At 34.8% G+C, this 20,685-nt stretch overlaps 1 protein-coding gene across 4 annotated transcripts; it reads right to left on the bottom strand.

The window, feature by feature from the left end:
• Nucleotides 1–16,327: 16,327 nt before the first annotated feature.
• Nucleotides 16,328–19,835, bottom strand: LOC131602285 (uncharacterized). Of its 4 annotated transcripts, XM_058874365.1 has the most exons (6): nt 19,642–19,835; nt 18,854–19,418; nt 18,486–18,743; nt 17,473–18,377; nt 17,308–17,403; nt 16,328–17,238 (listed from the first exon to the last, which is right to left on the bottom strand). In XM_058874365.1, the coding sequence occupies exons 1-6, from the start codon at nt 19,753–19,755 to the stop codon at nt 16,624–16,626; spliced, it is 2,553 nt and encodes an 850-aa protein (XP_058730348.1). In that variant the 5' UTR covers nt 19,756–19,835; the 3' UTR covers nt 16,328–16,623. The 4 variants fall into 4 exon arrangements, with proteins under 4 accessions (XP_058730348.1, XP_058730347.1, XP_058730346.1 ...); XM_058874364.1 differs by having other exon boundaries at nt 17,308–18,377; XM_058874363.1 differs by having other exon boundaries at nt 16,329–17,403.
• Nucleotides 19,836–20,685: the final 850 nt, after the last annotated feature.

The raw sequence follows: 20,685 nt of genomic DNA, 5'->3' as shown, positions 1-20,685 counted from the left end.
GAGTATAATGTTACAATCATGACAATTGTGGAGTGAAAGGTGCACGAAATTTATGATGGAAGAAAGTGCCAAAGCTAACACCCATAATGTTACCAGATTTGATCATCATAACCACAAGTTCATTGTTAAAGAGACGATTGACCATAATAAGGGGCTACCAAGACAAGAGTATAGAGTTCTACTGCCATCTCGTTGGTGCGATTATAGAAAGTTTCAAGACTTTTGTATGACATGCTCCCATGCAATTGCGGCATGTGTGTATGCTCATCAAGATGCATTATCCCTTTTTATCTCCCGCTTACAAGGCCGAGACCTTGCTCAACATATACAACAATGGCTTTCCAGTGGTAGCAAAAGAGGATTATTCGCCTGTGTATGAAAGGGAAATTGTTTGGCACATTGACCAAATGCAAAGAAAGAAAAAGGTCGTCCCAAAAGCAAGTGTATTATAACTAAAATGGATACGGCTGACAAGCTAGAAAGAAAGTGTAGTATATGTCGTCAGGTCAGACATAAGCGAAGAGATTGTCCCAATCGTACTACAAGCTCAACACATAAAAGTCTTATGCACACTATGTAATTTATTTATAAATTCGAACAAAGCTTTTTTTCATTAAGCATCTTAGTTACAAAAAATCGATCTCTTTTTAACACGTCATAAAACTAGTTAGCACAAATAAATATCTAAGAAATTACAATTGTCAAAACAATTTTATCTGTTCCATGCATCATCACCATAACGTCGCTGTCATTTTTTACATCATCCCACCAACATTGAGGTTTTCCAGTCGCAAGTGAGGTAGCTGTTCTTTGTCTCTGAATTCTTCTATAATGACTTTGCCATCTTGGATTTTCTCGTCTAACCAACGGATCAAAGACCTCTTAAGATGGTCCATCGAGTGGATGTTCTAAAATTTCATTTTAATCGGGGTTTGATAGCCGAAAAAATAACATAGCCATCTTTGAAATTTATTTCACATGTCATGAAGACAAAAATTTGAGTGAAACAAAGTAGATGTGTGAAAAATGGTGAAGGAATGGACAATTATTTATAGAAAAGTCAAATACACCCATGCGCCTGTTGAGATGGCACGTCCTCCTAATGCATGCATGCGTCATTTGAGTTGGCTTTCATGTAGTGCATGTGCCAAATGGACTGGCGCATCCTCCTTAAATTAAGTGCATGTGTCATCTCAACAGGCGTGCACACTTTTTTTATTTCTAAAATCTGGTTATTTATGTAACTTTTTGCATAACATGGTTATTGATGTATTTTAATTTTAATAGTTGGTTATTGGTAAAAAAAATCCATTTTTCCATAATGACAAAATATTTCTCACATTGTTTATTTTCGAAAAATCCACATTAATTAAAAAAAGTTCTCCCTATAAAACTGATTAGAACAAAAAAAAACTGTAGTTATTTTCTATAATTTGGTACAAATTTTTTTGCAAGAGGGGGATTTTATGCTTTTTTACTGGAATTTTAAAAATCCGATATGAGTTTTTCGGATTTTTTTTTTAAATATCCAGAATTTCCTTGAAGTTTTAGTGGATTTTTGAGAAAAATCCAGAAATTTCTTGATGTTTTACCGGATTTCTTAGAAAAATCCGATAAGCGTATGAATTTGACCGAATTTTTTGGAAAATCCAGAATTCTCTGTATTCTAGTTGTTCTTACCAGATATTTTAAAAAGTTCGGGAAACGTTGAAAAGTACATATCAGTATGCTTCATTTGTGCGATTCATATCATTTGCAGATTTTACTAAGTTTTTCACCACTAACGCGAATTGTTTTACATACATGTTTAATTTTTAACTTGTTAAAAAAATAATAGCCTTGTGATACATTGATGATTAATTCTCTATATGTTGTAAATGATAGATATTTCCCTCCCAAGCTGAAGTTTTGGCATGGGCACAGTCCTTTGGTAAACAACATGGAATTATTGTTGTTATTAATCGTTATGATACCTCAAATGTGATAAGAGGGGGGAAATATAAATTGATTATGAGTTGTGAGAGAGGAGGAAATTACAAGTAGAATAATGTGATTGAAGGAAATTATAGTATGAAAGTGAAATGTCCATTTATTTTGAGATATGTGCCAAGTGGAAGCAGTTGAAAGGTTACGGTTAGGTGTGGGTTTCACAATTACTAGTTATGGACTTAGATGGTTGTGACGTATTAGGCCATTTAAAATATAATGAAAGAAAGTTTGTGAACGACATGACCAAATGCAATACAACTCCTAGATACACAGTTGTTGTTTTGAAAGATAGAGATCCAAAAAACCCAATGAGTGTTACCCATGTGTACATGGCAAGGTATACATAAAAGAAGAGCAAGAGAGGTTCATTGACTAAAAGGCAACATCTTTTGAGTCTTATTCATGACGATAAATACATGTATTGGACCAGAAAAATGGACTCTTTCAATGTTGTTATTGATATCTTTTGGATGCATCTTGAGTCAGTGAAGTTGTTGAACATGTTTCATCTTGTGTTGATTTTTGATTTCACATACAAAATACAAAGGTACTGCATGCTCTAATTTCTTCTATTTTTATTTATTTGATACTGGGTTTGAAGTTATTGATTATTTATTATACATACAAAATAAACAGGTACCAAATACCACTACTCGAGATTGTTGGTGTTACATCCACGAAGTTGACATTTTTGGTCGGATTTGACTATATGAAAAAAAAGGAGGAAAACTTTGCATGGGCATTAGAGAAGCTAAAAGAGTTGTGTGTTTTAGGTTACGGACCGTAAACTGGCATTGATGAATGTTGTGGAAGTTGTGTTTCCAAATATCAACTTATTTGTTGTGTATGTTTCATATTTTAAAAAATATTAGTATGAAGTGTAAGGAGTATGTCGAATCACATAGGCATGAGCATGTTATAGATCTATGGAACAACATCATATATTAAAATACGGAGTCTGAGTTTTTGGTACACTTGAAGCATTTCGAAGTTGTATGTGTGGATATTCCAAAATTTGTTCAGTATGTTCATGAAAATTAGTTAACACCATATAAATTAAAGAAGGATTTGATACTTCTTAGAATAAGAGAGTCACTCATATAGGGAACATGACAAATAATAGGTACATCGATGTGCATAAGAATATAGTTACATTACTAATTATCAAATAATAACATAATTTTTTTATTTATGTTTTTTAGGGGTGAATCAACTCACTGAAGACTGAAAAATATGTTGATAACTAGCAGTGGCGATTTATATAGAAGTTGGGATGTTGTTAACACTGTGTTGAACTTGCAATTAGTTTCAATTAAAGTATCATTTTAAAAAAATATTGCCAATATTGAGTATCGGTATAACACTCCATTTTACTCCAGGTTGCACACGTTTTAATTGGACAATTTGGAAGGAAAGTGATTCACAATTCTTGCATGCAACATTATCTTCTTGAACACTAATCATTTTTTCTTTGTCATCTTTATGTTCTACTTCAATTATCTTAACCTTCTCTTCTAAAGATGATATTATTTTCTTTTGAGATGAGATAGTTTTATAGAGAATTTTGCATTCTTTTAATAATTCATCTATTGCACCTTGTGCACCATTATCAAAAAGAGAGTCATCATAACTAACCTCGCCTTCTTCATCGTCGGAGTGGTGTGATGCCATTAGTGCTAGGTTTGCACTTTCGTCACTATCGGAGTCCGATGAGGAACTTACTTCATTATCTTCCCATGCTATGTAGGCCTTTTTATTTTTGAACTCCTTTTTGCCTTTGAATCCATTCTTCTTCGAAAGCTTTGGACATTCCGGCTTTATGTGTCCTTGTTTCCCATATTCATAGCATGTAACTTCTTGTGATGAAGTGGATGCTTCTTTATCCTTATGCTTTGAGAATTTCTTTCTTTTGACATAGTTAGCATTATCAATATTATTTTTATTACCAAAAAATTTGCCTAACCTTTTTACAAGAAGCAAGAAGTTTTCATCTTCATCCGATGCATCTTTCATTTGGCTTTCTTTTGAATCTACCTTTAAAGCAATGCCTTTGGATTTATTCTCTAAGTTCTCATGCTTTTCCAATCTTCCAAGTTCCGTCTCATATTCTTGAAGTTTTCCAAATAATGTTGCGGAAGTCAATTTTGATAAATTTTTCTTTTCGGATATCGCCGTCACTTTTGGTTGCCACTCCCTTGTCAAAGATCTGAGCACTTTAAGATTAAGTTCTTTGGTAGTAAGAGTCCTACCAAGTGCCTTCAAGTGATTTGTCAAATGTACGAATCGTTTTTGCAAATCGAGAATAGTTTCTCCAGGCTTCATTCTAAACAGTTCGTACTCTTGGCTTAAGGTATTCAATCTTGATCTTTTAACTTCAGTGGTACCTTCATGAGTTTCTACAAGAGTATCCCATATTTCCTTTGATGTTGTACATGCCGATACTCAGAAAAATTCATTCATACTAAGAGCACCTTGAAGAAGATTGACCGCCTTTTTGTCAGCAAGAACCCTTTTTCTATCATTATCATCCCATGACGCTTTAGGTTTCTCCGATCCAACACCATTAACGACCGTTATAGGGACACGAGGACCTTGTAGGATAGCCTCCCAAACTTCTTCTCCTTGTGCTTCTAGATGAACCTTCATTCGGATTTTCCAAAAGTCAAAATATTCACCACAAAACAATGGAGGCTTGTTGTTAGAACCACCATCTTTGAAAACCGGATTTTGATTTGCGGAAGCCATTCTGGATCTTTAGGAACAAGTTACCTATAACTTGCTCTGATGCCAAATGTAAGTATCAGATATGCCTAAGAGGGGGGTGAATTAGGTACTTTATAATTTTTCAAAAATAATCGGTTTTATGAGAATGTCTTTACTAACTTTTTGGTTAAGTGTTTGAAGGCTTTTGATGGTTTTTATCTTTTTCTTTGTAATGGTGATGAAAGCGGTAAAAGCGGAAAGATAAAGAACACAACGATATATACTGGTTCCCCTCACAATCCGAGAGTACTTCAGTCCCCTTTCAAACACGAAAGAGATTTCACTATAGTTAGAATGATTGTACAAGCCTATGCCTACTATCTAACCTATAGGGTGATCAAAGGTTCTTAACACCTTTAAGATCAATCAACACTAATGTGGATGAAGAACAATCCTCTTCAAACACAACACTTACTTCCAACAATCCTGGATAGTAAGGAAAAAGAATTCTTTTGAATTTATACAAGAGTTTGTGAAGGTGAATAATATATCAATCTTGGATTGATCTTCCCTTTCAAGCAATTATCAATGATAGTATAGTGCTCAATGTTTATGATCAATGATATGAATTTTTTCTGGACATGTATGGAACAATAATGCAGAAAAAATATCAATGTGAAAGTTTGAATATCAAAGAGCACTTGGTGTGAAATTTGAGAGAATAAATGTGTATAATTGCAAAGTGAAAGAGGTAAGTATGAAATCTGAAAGTGAGGGTATATATAATGTCTTAACACCCCTAGGAATGAGTATGATTCAATGAACAAGTGCAATGGTTGAGTGAAATAAATTTTGATCCGTATGCACTAAAACAAAATGAACAAGTGCTACTGTTTCAGTCGTAACGGGTTACGAAAATGCCCGTAACCGGTTACGTTATACCGTTGTAGACAAAATTTTAAAAAATGTGTTTTCGTAACCGGTTACACCAAGAACCGTAACCGGTTACGCTGGAAAGAAAAAGGAATCCAGAAGCAAAAGGGAGTGTGGCTGTGTGATCGTAACCGGTTACGCCTATAACCGTAACAGGTTACACTTAAGGAAGACACAAAAAATTTGTTTCTTAAGACTTCTAAAAAATGCCAAGATTTTTTTAGAGAAAGGACATAGTGACTTTATGCAATAATGTATGTATTTTGAGCACTATTTTATCAAGATAATAATATGTTTATACCTTAACTCCAAAAGTCTTCAAAAGCTTGTTTAAGAAACTTGATGCTATATTGAGACTTGGATTGAATGCTCTTTGAATCTTTTTCTCATCATTTCTTGATAGTTAGATATCCATGTTGTCTTCATCAAAACCTTTTGATTGAGAACCTTGTTTCTACATTCTCCCCCTTTTTGATGATGACAACCAAGCTTTGAATGTTGTTTTTGTTTGAACTTTGTTAAGTAATATGCAAGGCTCCCCCTATGTTGATGACTCCCCCTAAGTCCTTGATTCTCTTGAAAATTTGGAGTGAGTCCATTTGTCTTTTAACAAAGGCCTGCAAATTTTGAGCATACAACATACAACATACAAGTTTCTTCTCCCCCTTTGTTATTATAAAAAAGGATGGGGAAAAAGAGAAGTAAAATATATACCAAATAGTAAACCATACACATATAAAGGATTACCAATACATAGATGATTACCATTAAACCGACGAAGCAATAGGTACTTTTAACATTACAAGTAAACCAACTATTTTTGTCTAAAGAAGCAACATACAACCAACATAGAAACAACATTAAACATAAAAGCATAGAAAGCTAAATACTTAAACTAAGAACTAAAAATAGCATAGATAAAGCAAATATAGATCAAATATTTTGGTCATCATCAAGCATCTCCTCATCTCCTTCATCATCACTTTCTTCTTCTTCATTATGGTTGGCATTGGAGAGAGCGGCAAGAATTTCATCATGATGACTGTCAAGGCGTGTGTTATAGCGAGCTTCCATTGCCACCATATAGTTGTAGAGGAACTCATTAGTGTAACCTTCGGTTGGAGGTGAAGTTGGGTTTGAAGGTGGAATTGGATTTGTAGATGGAATTGGGTTAGTAGGTGGAGGTGTGGCTTCATCAAGGTGTTTGTAAAGGCCATCACTATCTCGGAAGATTCCCATATTCTTGTCACAAATGTTGGATGTTATCATATGTTTCCTACCCATAGGTTTGACCGGTTCTCTCCCGATACGCATGTTGCAAGTTTCCAAAATCATTGAAATGAGTCGAGCATATGGATGGCCAGATGTGAGTTTCATTTGATAATCCATATGATAAAGAAAGACATATGCCCAATTTACCTTGATACGGTTTTTGATTGCGAACATCAGTTGCATCTCAGTGTCACCAATTTGAGATTGATTGGAACTTTTTGGAACAAGAACGTATGCAAGAAAATAGTGAAGCATACGGTCACTGACAGAAAGTTGTTTGCTTGGTAGGATTAATCTTTGGGATGAACTGTACTGAGCACGTCGAGCACGACTTCGTTTCAAAACAATGTATACAACACATTGGAAAGGAGTTGAAAAAGATAAAATTCATTGGTTGTGACAAAGCTGCATGTGGTTGCTTCATTAGAACAACACCTGGATTACCACATGCATCTTTGGAAGAAATTATTCATTGAAGAGCATGATGTCTCTTTATGAAGAAAGTTTGTGAACGACATGACCAAATACAATACAACTCCTAGATACACAATTGTTGTTTTGAAAGATAGAGATCCAAAAAACCCAATGAGTGTTACCCATGTGTACATGGCAAGGTATACATAAAAGAAGAGCAAGAGAGGTTCATTGACTAAAAGGTAACATCTTCTGAGTCTTATTCATGACGATAAATACATGTATTGGACCAGAAAAATGGACTCTTTCAATGTTGTTATTGATATCTTTTGGATGCATCTTGAGTCAGTGAAGTTGTTGAACATGTTTCATCTTGTGTTGATTTTTGATTTCACATACAAAATATAAAGGTACTGCATGCTCTAATTTCTTCTATTTTTATTTATTTGATACTGGGTTAGAAGCTATTGATTATTGATTATACATACAAAATAAACAGGTACCAAATACCACTACTCGAGATTGTTGGTGTTACATCCACGAAGTTGACATTTTTGGTCGGATTTGACTATATGAAAAAAAAGGAGGAAAACTTCACATGGGCACTAGAGAAGCTAAAAGAGTTGTGTGTTTTAGGTTACGGACCGTAAACTGGCATTGATGAATGTTGTGGAAGTTGTGTTTCCAAATATCAACTTATTTGTTGTGTATGTTTCATATTTTAAAAAATATTAGTATGAAGTGTAAGGAGTATGTCGAATCACATAGGCATGAGCATGTTATAGATCTATGGAACAACATCATATATTAAAATACGGAGTCTGAGTTTTTGGTACACTTGAAGCATTTCAAAGTTGTGTGTGTGGATATTCCGAAATTTGTTCAGTATGTGCATGAAAATTAGTTAACATATAAATTAAAGAAGGATTTGATACTTCTTAGAATAAGAGAGTCACTCATATAGGGAACATGACAAAGAATAGGTACATCGATGTGCATAAGAATATAGTTACATTACTAATTATCAAATAATGACATAATTTTTTTATTTATGTTTTTTAGGGGTGAGTCAGCTCACTGAAGACTAAAAAATATGTTGATAACTAGCAGTGGTGATTTATATAGAAGTTGGGATGTTGTTAACACTGTGTTGAACTTGCAATTAGTTTCAATTAGAGTATCATTTTAAAAAAAATATTTCCAATATTGAGCATCGGTATAAAACTCCATTTTAATCCATGTTGCACGACTTCGTTTCAAGACAATGTATACAACACAATGGAAAGGAGTTGAAAAAGATAAAATTCATTGGTTGTGACAAAGCTGCATGTGGTTGCTTCATTAGAACAACACATGGATTACCACATGCAGCTTTGGAAGAAAATATTCATTGAAGAGCATGATGATTTAGAAGAAGAGTGTGAAGAGTTGAAGAGGATTTCTGTACACTGAATATTTTAAGGCAGAGGGTGATGAAGAAAAAATTTGGGAACTAACACATCTATTCAAAACTTCCATGTTTCCACCACCGGTGAAGTACAAGTCAAAGAGGGGAAATAAGAAGAGTAAAAAAAGGTGAAGAGAGTGATATGCATCGTGATCCTTTGCAGTTGGTTTTGTTGACAACAATCATTGTGTTCAGGTGAAGTTGAAACTCAATTGTCCTTTGCCTCCTGTCACAAAATGATAGACAAACATGTAGTGAAGTTGCAAGAGCATGGAAATCAATATATGTGGTACGTATTAGGCACTCGGATGAAAAAGCTAGGAAGTCGACATAATACGTATATATTTATCCGGTATAGTTTATTAAAAATGTCAAAAAAGTTATTTTTTTCTAAATCTCACATATATCGGATATTTCAATATTTCTAGGTAATTTGGTTTGTACGAATTTTAAAAAAATCTAGTAGGTCTTATAAGTTATTAGTTTTTTTCAAAATATCTGGTATAACTCCACCAGATTTTTCAAATATCTAGTAACAATGCACCTAATTTTTCAAATATCTAGTATTTCTTCAACAATTTTGTTGAAACACTTGATTTTTTACCGATTATTTCTAAAATATTCGGTAATTCTTCATAATTTTGCAAAATATCTGATATGTTTCCTAAAGATTTGGTATTTCTTCATCCAAATGAAAAAAATTCAAAATTTTTGATGCTTGCATAAAAAATATGGTATTTACATAGACTTTTAAAATATCCAAAAAAAATTAGTAAGGACATAAGTGTAATTGCAATCCTCGTGTGGGGGTACAAGGTCATGATGGGGGGTGTCAGGATAAAAACTTTTAATATTACGTGATTAGTTTATGGCATTACTTAACGGGGTTACTTTGCATACCATTATGGTGTGTCTCACACATCTGAAAATCCAAAAATGTCCTTCATGTGTTTGAAGATGCATCTCTTGATGCACCTAAAATCCCACCAACAAAGATACTGCAAGGAGATATTCATATATTTCTCAAAAAAATGTCAGAAAATGTATCTCCGGATTTCGGAGATACACTTCCAAAAAATGTTTTCATCTCTTAATGCACCTAAAATCACACCAACAAAGACATTTGAAAATAATCAATGTCAGTTTGATCCATAATTTGGTTAAACCGTTAATAAACACGCAAACGTAAAACAATAAAAAATCACAATGAATGTAGGAAATATTATTCTGATATAGCAAAAAATAATACAATGTTTTTCAGAAAGTACGAAATGTAAAATTAATACATCGAAAAATAAAAAAAGAAGGGCATAGCCTACTGCCTATGCCTAATCCTAACCCCCTGACCCCTCCTTTGCCTCCTATATTCTGTAGCACTCGATGCCTCCTTAACCATCCTTTCTCCGATGGCCATTGCTTCAGGACCCCCTCTCTCAATCACTCCTAAGTGCAAAGCTTCTTGCTCAATCAACTGTATACGCTAACAAACAAGACATCAGTGGCATGGTCATCTTGGGCATGCTGGTTCTCCAAGATCTCCTCATAATCTGGCCTAGGTTGACGTCCAAGAGCGTCCAGTGTCATCAAGATAAGGTGTGACATTATGTAGAATCATGTTACGCATCCCTCCATACAATGTCAATTGCTCGATGTTGGCATCATCTCATACTCCTCTGGCACCATATGATACTCCCAATCTTGAAAGCTGCCATCTAGATCCCGACAAACAATGGTATCAAGAGCGGCCTGAAAAGGGAAATTTGGGGATGATTTGCACATAGTCAAACTATCACATGCATTGCTCGGGAAGATACCTGACCATAATGTAACTCCCACATGCCAGCCACCCTGAGTATATAATGAGATGGGGTCGAAGGGGACCATCTCCATGTGATCCTCTTAAGACATCCAATTGATGTCATCATGAATAGTTCGATCAAGATACATTCGAAATGGCAGCACATCATTATTCCTTTTTTGAAAGATATACATGACAACTCGCAATAACTCTTCATAATACTCCTCATTAATGTAGAAACCATGAATACGGTGGAAGTGGGAAATGAGCCATCCTAGAAAAATGAATAAGAGCAATGTAAGAACAAAATATTAATACCAAATTAAAAATTAATAGTTGGAATGAAAAGTACCGTCGGTAGTGTGCAAGAGCCTGTCAACTGCCTTATCCTCTAGTTAGAAGCTTCATTCAGCTTTTGGTATAGGTATACCAAAAAGTCGTCCCCCTAGTTCCATTCGCTAACTGTATCCAAATCAAAGAAGTATTAGAGGTATGCAACATCCACGTAGGTTGCACTTTGGTCCATAAAAATGGATATGTCAACCAAGAACATGAAGTAACACCGCAAAGCAAAAGCACGATGGTAATGAACAAAAAAATCACTACCCTCGCTCGCGAATGCTTTTTCCGTATTCAGGTGCTCTTTATATAGTGCCTCCTGGAAGGAGAACTTGGCATGACCTCTATTAGTTGAGGCACGCCGGGGAAAATGTGTTTTGGTTGAGCTCTCAAATATTGAACCATCCACTCAATCGCTTCATTAGGACTGCTCCGGAAGTGGTTAAGTAACCTTCCTCTAATAGGAAGATGTAGTAGGCATGTGACTTTATCAAGTGTGATCGTTATCTCCCGAATAGGAAAGTAGAAATATGGTGTTTCCTTGTGCCATCACTCAGAAAATCCCCTCTGCATCCCGTGGCTGATAATCCCATAACCAGAACAACAAAGTCTGACAAGTTCGGAGTCGAGGATGGCCTCCCTGAACCAATCCTCTTGGGGCTGAACAAGATCAAATATTTTTCGCGCGTGGTTCACTGACTTTAGGGCTAGCCGTTCCTATAAAAATAAAAATTAATATCAATGTTAGTCGTTAACATATCTGTGAGTAAAACATTGGATGAAAAATTGTAAACAAAAATACCAAATAAATTTCTCACAAAACCATGATAAAATTAGAAAAACTATATATGATTTTTTTTAAAAAGGTTTCATAATTTTCAGAAACTCAAAATTATTTAAAAGTTACCTAATATGATTAATTAATTAGAATTTTAAGATGAAATACATAAATGGTATCATAACATCAAATAAAAATCCCAAAAATTAACCATAGGTCAAACATAAATCATCAAGTATTGACAAATTTTTTTATAATTTTTGAAAGTCAGAAAATAATTTTAAACCAATTAAAACAAAGCGAAATAAGAAAAAATCAAGAAGAATATCAAACCTCAAAATAAAATTCCACAAAAAATTCATTAAATCAAAAAATAATCAAAGAATTCTTAAGAATTTTTTGGGGAATTTTTTAATGTGATTTGGTATTTTAAATGAATTAAAGAAACAAAAAGGATTTTTTTTAAAAAAAAAAAAGAAGAAAAAACAAAATATCAGATCAGGTATAGTGACTCACACCACAAAGAAGTGCGCTCATCAATACAAGCCTTCAGATTTATTCATTAATATGTTGGCATGATCGTAGCACGCGTTCCATCATAGACCCTCAGCCAAAGCGCTTCACTGAGTCAAATAAAAGCCAGCCAATAAAAATATAACAATTGTCTCGCTCTCATTGTTTGAAGGATGCCAACACATCATTTTCAACCTCGAGCTTCAGATTCTCAAAGGATTTTGCAAAAATATGAAGGTCCTTCAAAGAGTAACCAAATCCAAAGCTAGTGGTATCATTATGTTCGTCTCTCCTGGACGATCTCAACCACATCATCGCGAAAAATTTATTCAAGCTACATCTTACTCGATTTGAGAAAAACCAGAGAAATTGAAAAGAGGGAAATCAACATGAAATTCTTAAAACTTAACCAAATTTAAAAACTGAAGAAGCTACAACTTCGGGGAGATGAGGAGAGCAATATAGACACAAGTTTGATAGAAAATGATCACGAATTGCTACCTATTGAAACTCAAGCTTGAGGCTCTGAAAATTAAGTTTGGTAGTTTGACTCAGGGCACGATTTGCTTTGGTTTTGATTGCTTTAGCTTCAAGAAAGATCAGGGAAGGTTTATGAATAAAAAATTTGGAGCTAGAAGCTTATGAAAGTTGAAAACGATTTATGAAATTTAGAGCTCGAAAGTGAGTTTGGCTAGGTTGATTTGGATCTCAAAATCTTGCCAGATGAATAAGGGGAGGTTCCTATTTATAGATAGAATGAAATGGAGTGCTGATGTTTGGTGAATGATAAGAATTTCATAGAAATCGTGTGCACCCTTCACGCGGATGAAGTGTGAGTTAAAATCCTCCAAATCTCACCAGTTCCATGCGTTTTGATTGCTAATCATCTTCTGGAATCTTTTTAGAGTTGATTAGAATAAAAAAAACGCGTGTTTAAGTGACTTGAAATTATATTAAAATAATTTTAAAATTCTGATCATGAAGGAATCTTCAGCTTCAAGTAACCAACTTTAAATCCATCGGGCAAGTAATGTAGGAGGCTTTATGATCTCATTCCTTTTGAATTTGAAAGATCTTGCTACAAGGTTTACAATGTGCCAAGAAAGGTTTCATTTGGATATTTGAGCACAAAATTACAAGTCCTCAAAGTTGGTAGAAAAAACTACTTTATTGGATCGTGCGTTTTCCATTTTTCTTTGAGCCAAATGATCTTCTCTTTATGATAAACATGATGCAAAAAGAAATAACTTCATTGGTGCTATGAATCAAGAGATATGGTTTAGAAAACTTGGACAAAAATAAGGCATTTGCCCGGAGTCATTCCATAAAACACCTTGGTGCATCTTAGAGCTTTAATTTTCCAAAAGTCCCAACATGAAAGTTGTAGAGAGTAGAAAAATGAGCTTAAGTGCACATGTTATGCAAGAGAAAGTGAAAATTGATTTCGCCTTGGGACAGTCTTGCACACCAAATATGCCTTGAAATGTTAGGCACGCCAACATGACCTATAATGTTTTGCATATTCTTTCATGATCTTCCACTCCTATTTTGCTCTTGAACTTCAAAGTTGGACCAAAGTAGACTCACTAAAGATTACTATGCAAAAATTATGGGCTCAAGATGACAAAAATTGAGCAAGTTATGAATGATTCTTTGAAGTTGGTATATAATTCCTTAATTTTCAAAGGAAACTTGTAATGTCTTCTAACTTTTGATGACTTTCTTCGCAAAATTTCTTCTTGAATTGTGAGGAGAAGTTGTTGGTGATGTTAAAGAGAGTATGTTTCAAAAAGAAGCACTCAAAAATATTGAAAATTAAGAAAGTTATGCCCTTCTAATCATGGAATCAAAAACTTGTCCAATTAGGTCTATCTTCTTGAATCAACTTAGAGTCCTTTGAACTTTTCTTGCATAATAAAACATGAGGAGGTACATAGGACCATGAAATGATGTTCTCTTGAAGCACCTTTAATTTTGAAGTCCATAGCTTGATGAAACTTGTTGAAGGAGGCATGGAAATAAACACATGAACCTATGAAGTTTCCTTCAAAACCCTAATTTAGGAGAGGTGTAGATGCACTTGCTTCACCTACCTTGCATCAAATAACATTGAAGACAAAGACATATTTTTGTATTTTGGTTAGTGTGGTATATATACAAGATAAAATATAGGTGCTTGATGGTCCCTCCTAAAAGATAAGGCGAGCACAACATCAAAAGAACAACCCTCAAGATTGTAATCTTGATCAATGATTAGAATGCAAATGAATGGATAATTTTAGGATAAAAAATTGGGGTATGACACCGTTCTAGACTACTCAGCTCTCTCTCTCTCTCTCTCTCTCTCTCTCTCTCTCTCTCTCTCTCTCTCTCTCTCTCTCAATCTAGGGTTCTCTACCATAATCCTGAAGAAAAAAACATTAATTAAAGGGAAGCAATGGAACAAATATGAAAAAAACACTCAGACAACATTTCAGATTGGCATATCCGAAAATTACTCAGAGGGGATTTCGGATATGCACAATCTGGACACCCATGCGAACAACCATGGATAAACATATGTATTCTTGTCCTAAGAGACCCAATAAACTTAGAATAATGATTCAAACAACCACATTTTCCAGATTAAACTTCTATCTAATGATTTTAAATGATAAATACATGCAATGTACATCAAATGTGGAGCTTTTGGAAACTTCTTGATATGAGGAAAAACACTTTCTTTGATAACACTTACTTCTTCAGAGTCTCTGAAACACTTGCTTCAGTAACTTGCTCAAAGTGGGGATATGAATTATTTAGGTGTGTTTGTGTGAATAAAATAGAAAGCATGGAAGAATGAAGGGTTTCTGTCCGCGTCAAATATATACTTAAAACGGGTTCGGATATACATCTCCGAAAACCTTCTAAACTTAGAATTATGGAGCTGATTCAGATATGCATATGCAAAACTATTCTAAAAGGTTGTTTTGTAGATTCATATCTAAAAATCCCTCCAAATATATGTGAAATGGTGAGTTTGGATATGTCCAAATCCGAATGTTGGAGGTATTTTGGAGTTTTCGCCAAGACTGGGTGCTTTTTAGAAATTCCCTTATTATTTTTCCTTGGAAAATTGAGATTTCATAAAGAATTTGAAGTATATTTTCTAACCCAAATAACATGATCAAAGAAATCCCATGTGGGGTATAAAAAACTCCAAATAGAAAATTTTCAAAGAATCAAAATAAAATGTCCTAAAACTTCATCTTCTGAGTTGGGAACACGGTAAGTTTCTGAAAGAGATAAAAATATTGTTTTGATTGTTAGCATGAAATTTCAATGGAGATTAGGGTCCATGGCTGGACAACACAAGATACCAATTATAAAAGTGTGTTGAACCTATGATTAAATGGAATTTTTCTGATTTTATTTTACAATGTTTTATTTTACCGTTTGATATTTTACAATGTTGGAGGTATTTTGGAGTTTTCGCCAAGACTGGGTGCTTTTTAGAAATTCCCTTATTATTTTTCCTTGGAAAATTGGGATTTCATAAAGAATTTGAAGTATATTTTCTAACTCAAATAACATGATCAAAGAAATCCCATGTGGGGTATAAAAAACTCCAAATAGAAAATTTTCAAAGAATCAAAATAAAATGTCCTAAACTTCATCTTCTGAGTTGGGAACACGGTAAGTTTCTGAAAGAGATAAAATATTGTTTTGATTGTTAGCATGAAATAATGGAGATTAGAGCCCATGGCTGGACAACACAAGATACCAATTATAAAAGTGTGTTGATGAACCTATGATTAAATGGAATTTTTCTGATTTTATTTTACAATAAATTTTATTTTACCGTTTGATATTTTTCAATGTTAGCCAGAGTGGCCAAACTCCAGCATGTTCAATTTCTCCACCTTGCAAACTAACAATTTTAAGAAACCACGAGAACTTGATCAATAGTGTTTAGACGAAAAAATGCAGTAGGATTTTATGGTAAACACTAAAAAACCATAAGAACTTTGATTAGTAGTTTAGACATATTTTCAGTGATAACTACAGAATCATGAAAGTTTATCCCCCACTCTTGCAACAAAAAAGTGTCAAAAATATCATTAGTTCTAAGCTTCAATATCAAATAATGTTCAAATGATAAATCCTTGAACTCCACGTTTATTAGAGATTCATAAATATGTCTCAAAATCTATTATAAATTTCATCAAAAAACTGTTTCAAAATCTAACAGGTAATAAAGCAACATAAAATTAATAGGCAATTTGGTGCATAAAAGAGTGCCCCAATAAGTGTTTGTAACAATGTAATAATACCATTAAAAGTAAAATGAGAAAAACATAAGCCAAACCAAGGTTTGGATTCTCCACCTCATAAAGTATAACACTCTCATACTCCACATTCTAAATGGTCTCACCTAATATTACTTTAATATCACTCCTAATACGCGGCCTTTTTCTCAGGCAACTGATTTTGTGGCAGTGCTTGCAGTGCAGTTCTCTTCTTCTCCACTCCCTGCATTTGGACATCATCATTATCAGCCATGGCTAGTTTTCCATCTAACTTCTCCTTCAGCAATTTTTTCAGACCTCTCATACTCATATTTTGAACATTTATGGTTTTCGAGTTTTCCTTCTTTGCATTTGGATTGTTCACATCACTCTCAACACTAGTAACTGCTTGAATTTCATTAGAGATTTCTTTGGCTCCTGATTCCAGTAACTGCTTGCTCATGTCACTGTCAACACCAGTAACTGCTTGAATTTCATCAGAAATTTCTTGGGTTCCTGATTTCAGCACCTGCTTGTTCATGTCACTGTCAACACTAGTAACTGCTTGAATTTCATTTGAAATTTCCCTGGTTCCTGATTTCAGCAACTTTCTGAGTCTCCGCACACTCATATCCTGAATGGTTTTCAACTTTTCCTTAGTTTCCAACTGAGGCGAGCAAATGGGTACTTTCATTATCTGCTCAACAGCCACCGACTCATTGGTTTTCTGATCATTGGTTTGAACCACCGCTTCAAGCTCAGGGTTTTCTTCTACTTCCAGCTTCTGGGATGTATTATTCAGGTCAGCCTCTTTCTTTGCAGAAACATCCATCATTGAAAGTTTAAGAGTTACCTTTTCAACACTGTTGCTTTCTTTTTCGCTCTCATCTTCAAGTTCAGCGTGTCCTTCTGTGCCAAGTTCCTCAGCTTGAGCTTCTACTTCCAGCTTCTGGGATGTATTATTCTGGTCAGCCTCTTTCTTTGAAGAAACATCCATCATTGAAAGTTCAAGAATTACCTTTTCAACGTCGCTGCTTTCTTTTTCGCCCTCATCTTCAGCTCTACCAGAAGTTTCATCTTTTTCTGCTAGAATAGCAGAAACTGCACCCTCTACATTCTCTACCTCTTCAACTACCATGTCAGCAACACCTTGGTGAGAAGACTCCTGAGAAGCTTTTTCAAATGACTCAAGGGACACTTCAGATACCTCAGTAGTTGCTAGTTCGGCAATCTCCTTAAAAGCCACTTCAGATACCTCAGCAGACACTTCATTAGAAGCATCATCAAACACCGCATCGGTTGAAGAGGCAAAAGCTTGGTGAGAAATCTCTTTAGAAGCTTCTTCAGATGACTCAAAGGACAAGCCAACAAAAGTTTGTTCGGCAGTTCCCTTGGGTATTTCTTCAGATGCTTCAACAGACAAGTCAGCAACATCTTCTTGGTGAGAAACTTCCTTAGAATCATCAGACACCAGGTCGGTTGAAGAGGCAATAACTTGGTGAGAAATCTCCTTAGAAGCCTCTTCAGAAGCCTCAACGGACAAGCCAACAGTAGCTTGTTCAGCAGTCCCCTTGAAAGCTTCCTCAGATGCTTCAACAGACAAGCCAGCAACTTCCTTTTGGTCAGCAACTTCCATAGAAATATCACCAGACACGACATCAGTCGAAGCGCCAATGCCTTGGTCAGCAACTTCCAGAGGAGCCTCTTTTGGGGCAACAAACTCCTCCACTTGATCTTGTTTGGCTCCAAAGGTTTCCTTATTTTCAATTTCAGCAGTATCACCAATAGCTTGGTCAGTAACTTCCAGAGGTGTCTCTTCTGAGGCAGCAAACTCCATAGTTTGATCTTGTTTGGCTCCAAAGCTTTCCTTATTTTCAGTTCCATCAGCATTACCAGATTCTTCCAGTTCAGGCTGCTCCGATTCTGAAAAGGGGTCAGTATCATTTTCAAATGAGTAAACAAAAGTAAACAATCATTGTATGCACAAAAACAATAACAAAAATTCAGAACCAGCAGCAGATGAATAACAACCTGCTTCTTTTGAATCAACACATGTCTCAAAACTGTCTTCCAGATTTAAACCTAGGTTCTCATGTGCCTCCACTTGATTAACATTCTCTGAACCCTCTACTTCTGGTTCAGCCTGCAACACATCCTCTGCGTCAGCAGATTTCTCTTCTGAACCAGAATCATGTGACTTGGTTTCAGATTCAGCTTTGTTTACAGAGGAAACTTCCACTTCATCATTGTTCTGAGAAACCCCATTTGATTCTGTCTGCAAACTAGTTCCTGCAATGATTGATAACACAAGTTGATTAAAAACACACTAGAAAAGTCGAAGCAAATAGAACAGCAATTCATAATAATTATAAAATTAAAAATAAAAAGATCCAGCATACCATCGTCAGAAACATCCTCACTCTTGGTCTGCTCCTTGTCCTCAGTCTCCACCAAGCTAACCTTTGACAAGCTCTTGCCCAACACTCTCACGGACCTCCTTGTGCTATAAGCATTCTGCAACGAAGTTCCAGCCGAGACATCTTTCTTGTCGCGAACCGAACGGCCCGCTGCTCTTGTCCTACTTTTAGGCGCTACAGCAGGAGTTTTAGCCGGCACATCCTTCGGCCTTTCATCGACCTCATTCTTATCATCTTCTTCATCATCATCTAAAATGATCACTTCCTTCTTTCCACGAGTAGAAACCGCAGGACCCCTTCTCCTGGTACACGGCACAACAGCAGGAGTAGTAACAGGGACATTGGCATTTTTGTTCTCCTGCTCAACCTCTCCTTCAGCTACTCCAGATCTAACACCACGGCTAGGTCGTGTAGAGATCTTAGAGCTTTCCGATTCTTTCGCCGGCTTCCTTTGAGTTGTAGTTCTACCAGCTGTTCGAGGTTGAACAGCCGGAGTACCAATATCACCACCTTCCTTTGGATTCATAATTTCACCCAATCCCTCAACCTGTAATAATGTCGAATTTCAACAATTCATCAAATGAGGATCAATAACTCTAAACCCTAAAGATTAGTAAAAACTTACAAACCTAAAATCAAAGAAACGAAATTAACAGTACACTAGTATTTACACGATGACTAATACAAACCTAAAATCAATTCAACGAAATTAAACCTAGAAATGAATCGAATTAGATATAAAGACAGTAAATAGATGAAGAATTAATTACCTGTGGAAGAGCGGCGAGAGCGTCAGCCATGGCAACGTTAGTCATATTAGCAGGAATCTTGTTCCTCTTGCAAAGAGCTTGAAGCTCCTTTCTTGGAAGACCGTGAAACTCCATGAATGAGAATCGAGAGTAAAGCAAAACAAGATGTTTTGGGGTTTTTGAAATGATGCGGCGATTTAGACAAATAAGCGAAGAATAGGGTATTTGATGAAGAAGGATTGAGTGTGCGTGGGAATTTATACTGCAATTGGGTTCGTATGGAGCGTTGACACGTAGGCAAATATGACCGTTGGAGAATGGATTTGAATTTGAAATTTATTATTATTTTTGTTTTTTTATTTGTAGTTAAATTAGTTAAATTAATAATGACTTGGATTTTTAATTAGACCCTGTTTGGTTAAGTTAACAATGAAATTTATTTAATACCGGTGAATGAATGCAATGCAGTGTATACAATCAACCGTACTTTTGAGACTTTTTAAATTCATGGTAGAAAAAAAGTTGATTAAATATTCTAGAACTTTCTCTCTTTTTTTTTTTTTACTACAAAAAGTGGGAAAGGCAAAATATTTAATTTATCACTCGGTTCAAAGATAATTGATTGAGTAAGGAAAATGCTAATCGTTAAGAAAACATAAAAACAACAAAGGCAAGAATAAATCTCAACCATTCATTATCACCTCCACCCCATGATTTCTATTAAAAAGGAAATTAAATTAAAATTAAATTAAAAATTTTCCTATAATATAGTGACGTATGTTCATTCTTGCATTTCTTCTCCAAATTCTTTCGTTCTAAATAGCATTACTCATTGATTAATAATGAAAAAAAAATATATTTTTCATATACTAAAATAAAATATAAGAGAAAAATCAACTTTCATATTTTTTAAAATAAATTTAAATACAAACTACATTTAATTTGTTCTCTCTTTTACTTTTTCTATAATTAACAATTAATTAGAATTGTTTTTACATCTTCTCAAGACAATTGATTTAAGAAAACCATAAAAATCTTCATCTAAATTATTATGTTATTATTTTT

This window comes from Vicia villosa, linkage group LG5, assembly GCF_029867415.1.
Source record: "Vicia villosa cultivar HV-30 ecotype Madison, WI linkage group LG5, Vvil1.0, whole genome shotgun sequence".
In the NCBI taxonomy this organism is placed as follows: Eukaryota; Viridiplantae; Streptophyta; class Magnoliopsida; order Fabales; family Fabaceae; genus Vicia; species Vicia villosa.
This window is presented reverse-complemented; position numbering and strand designations above follow the sequence as displayed.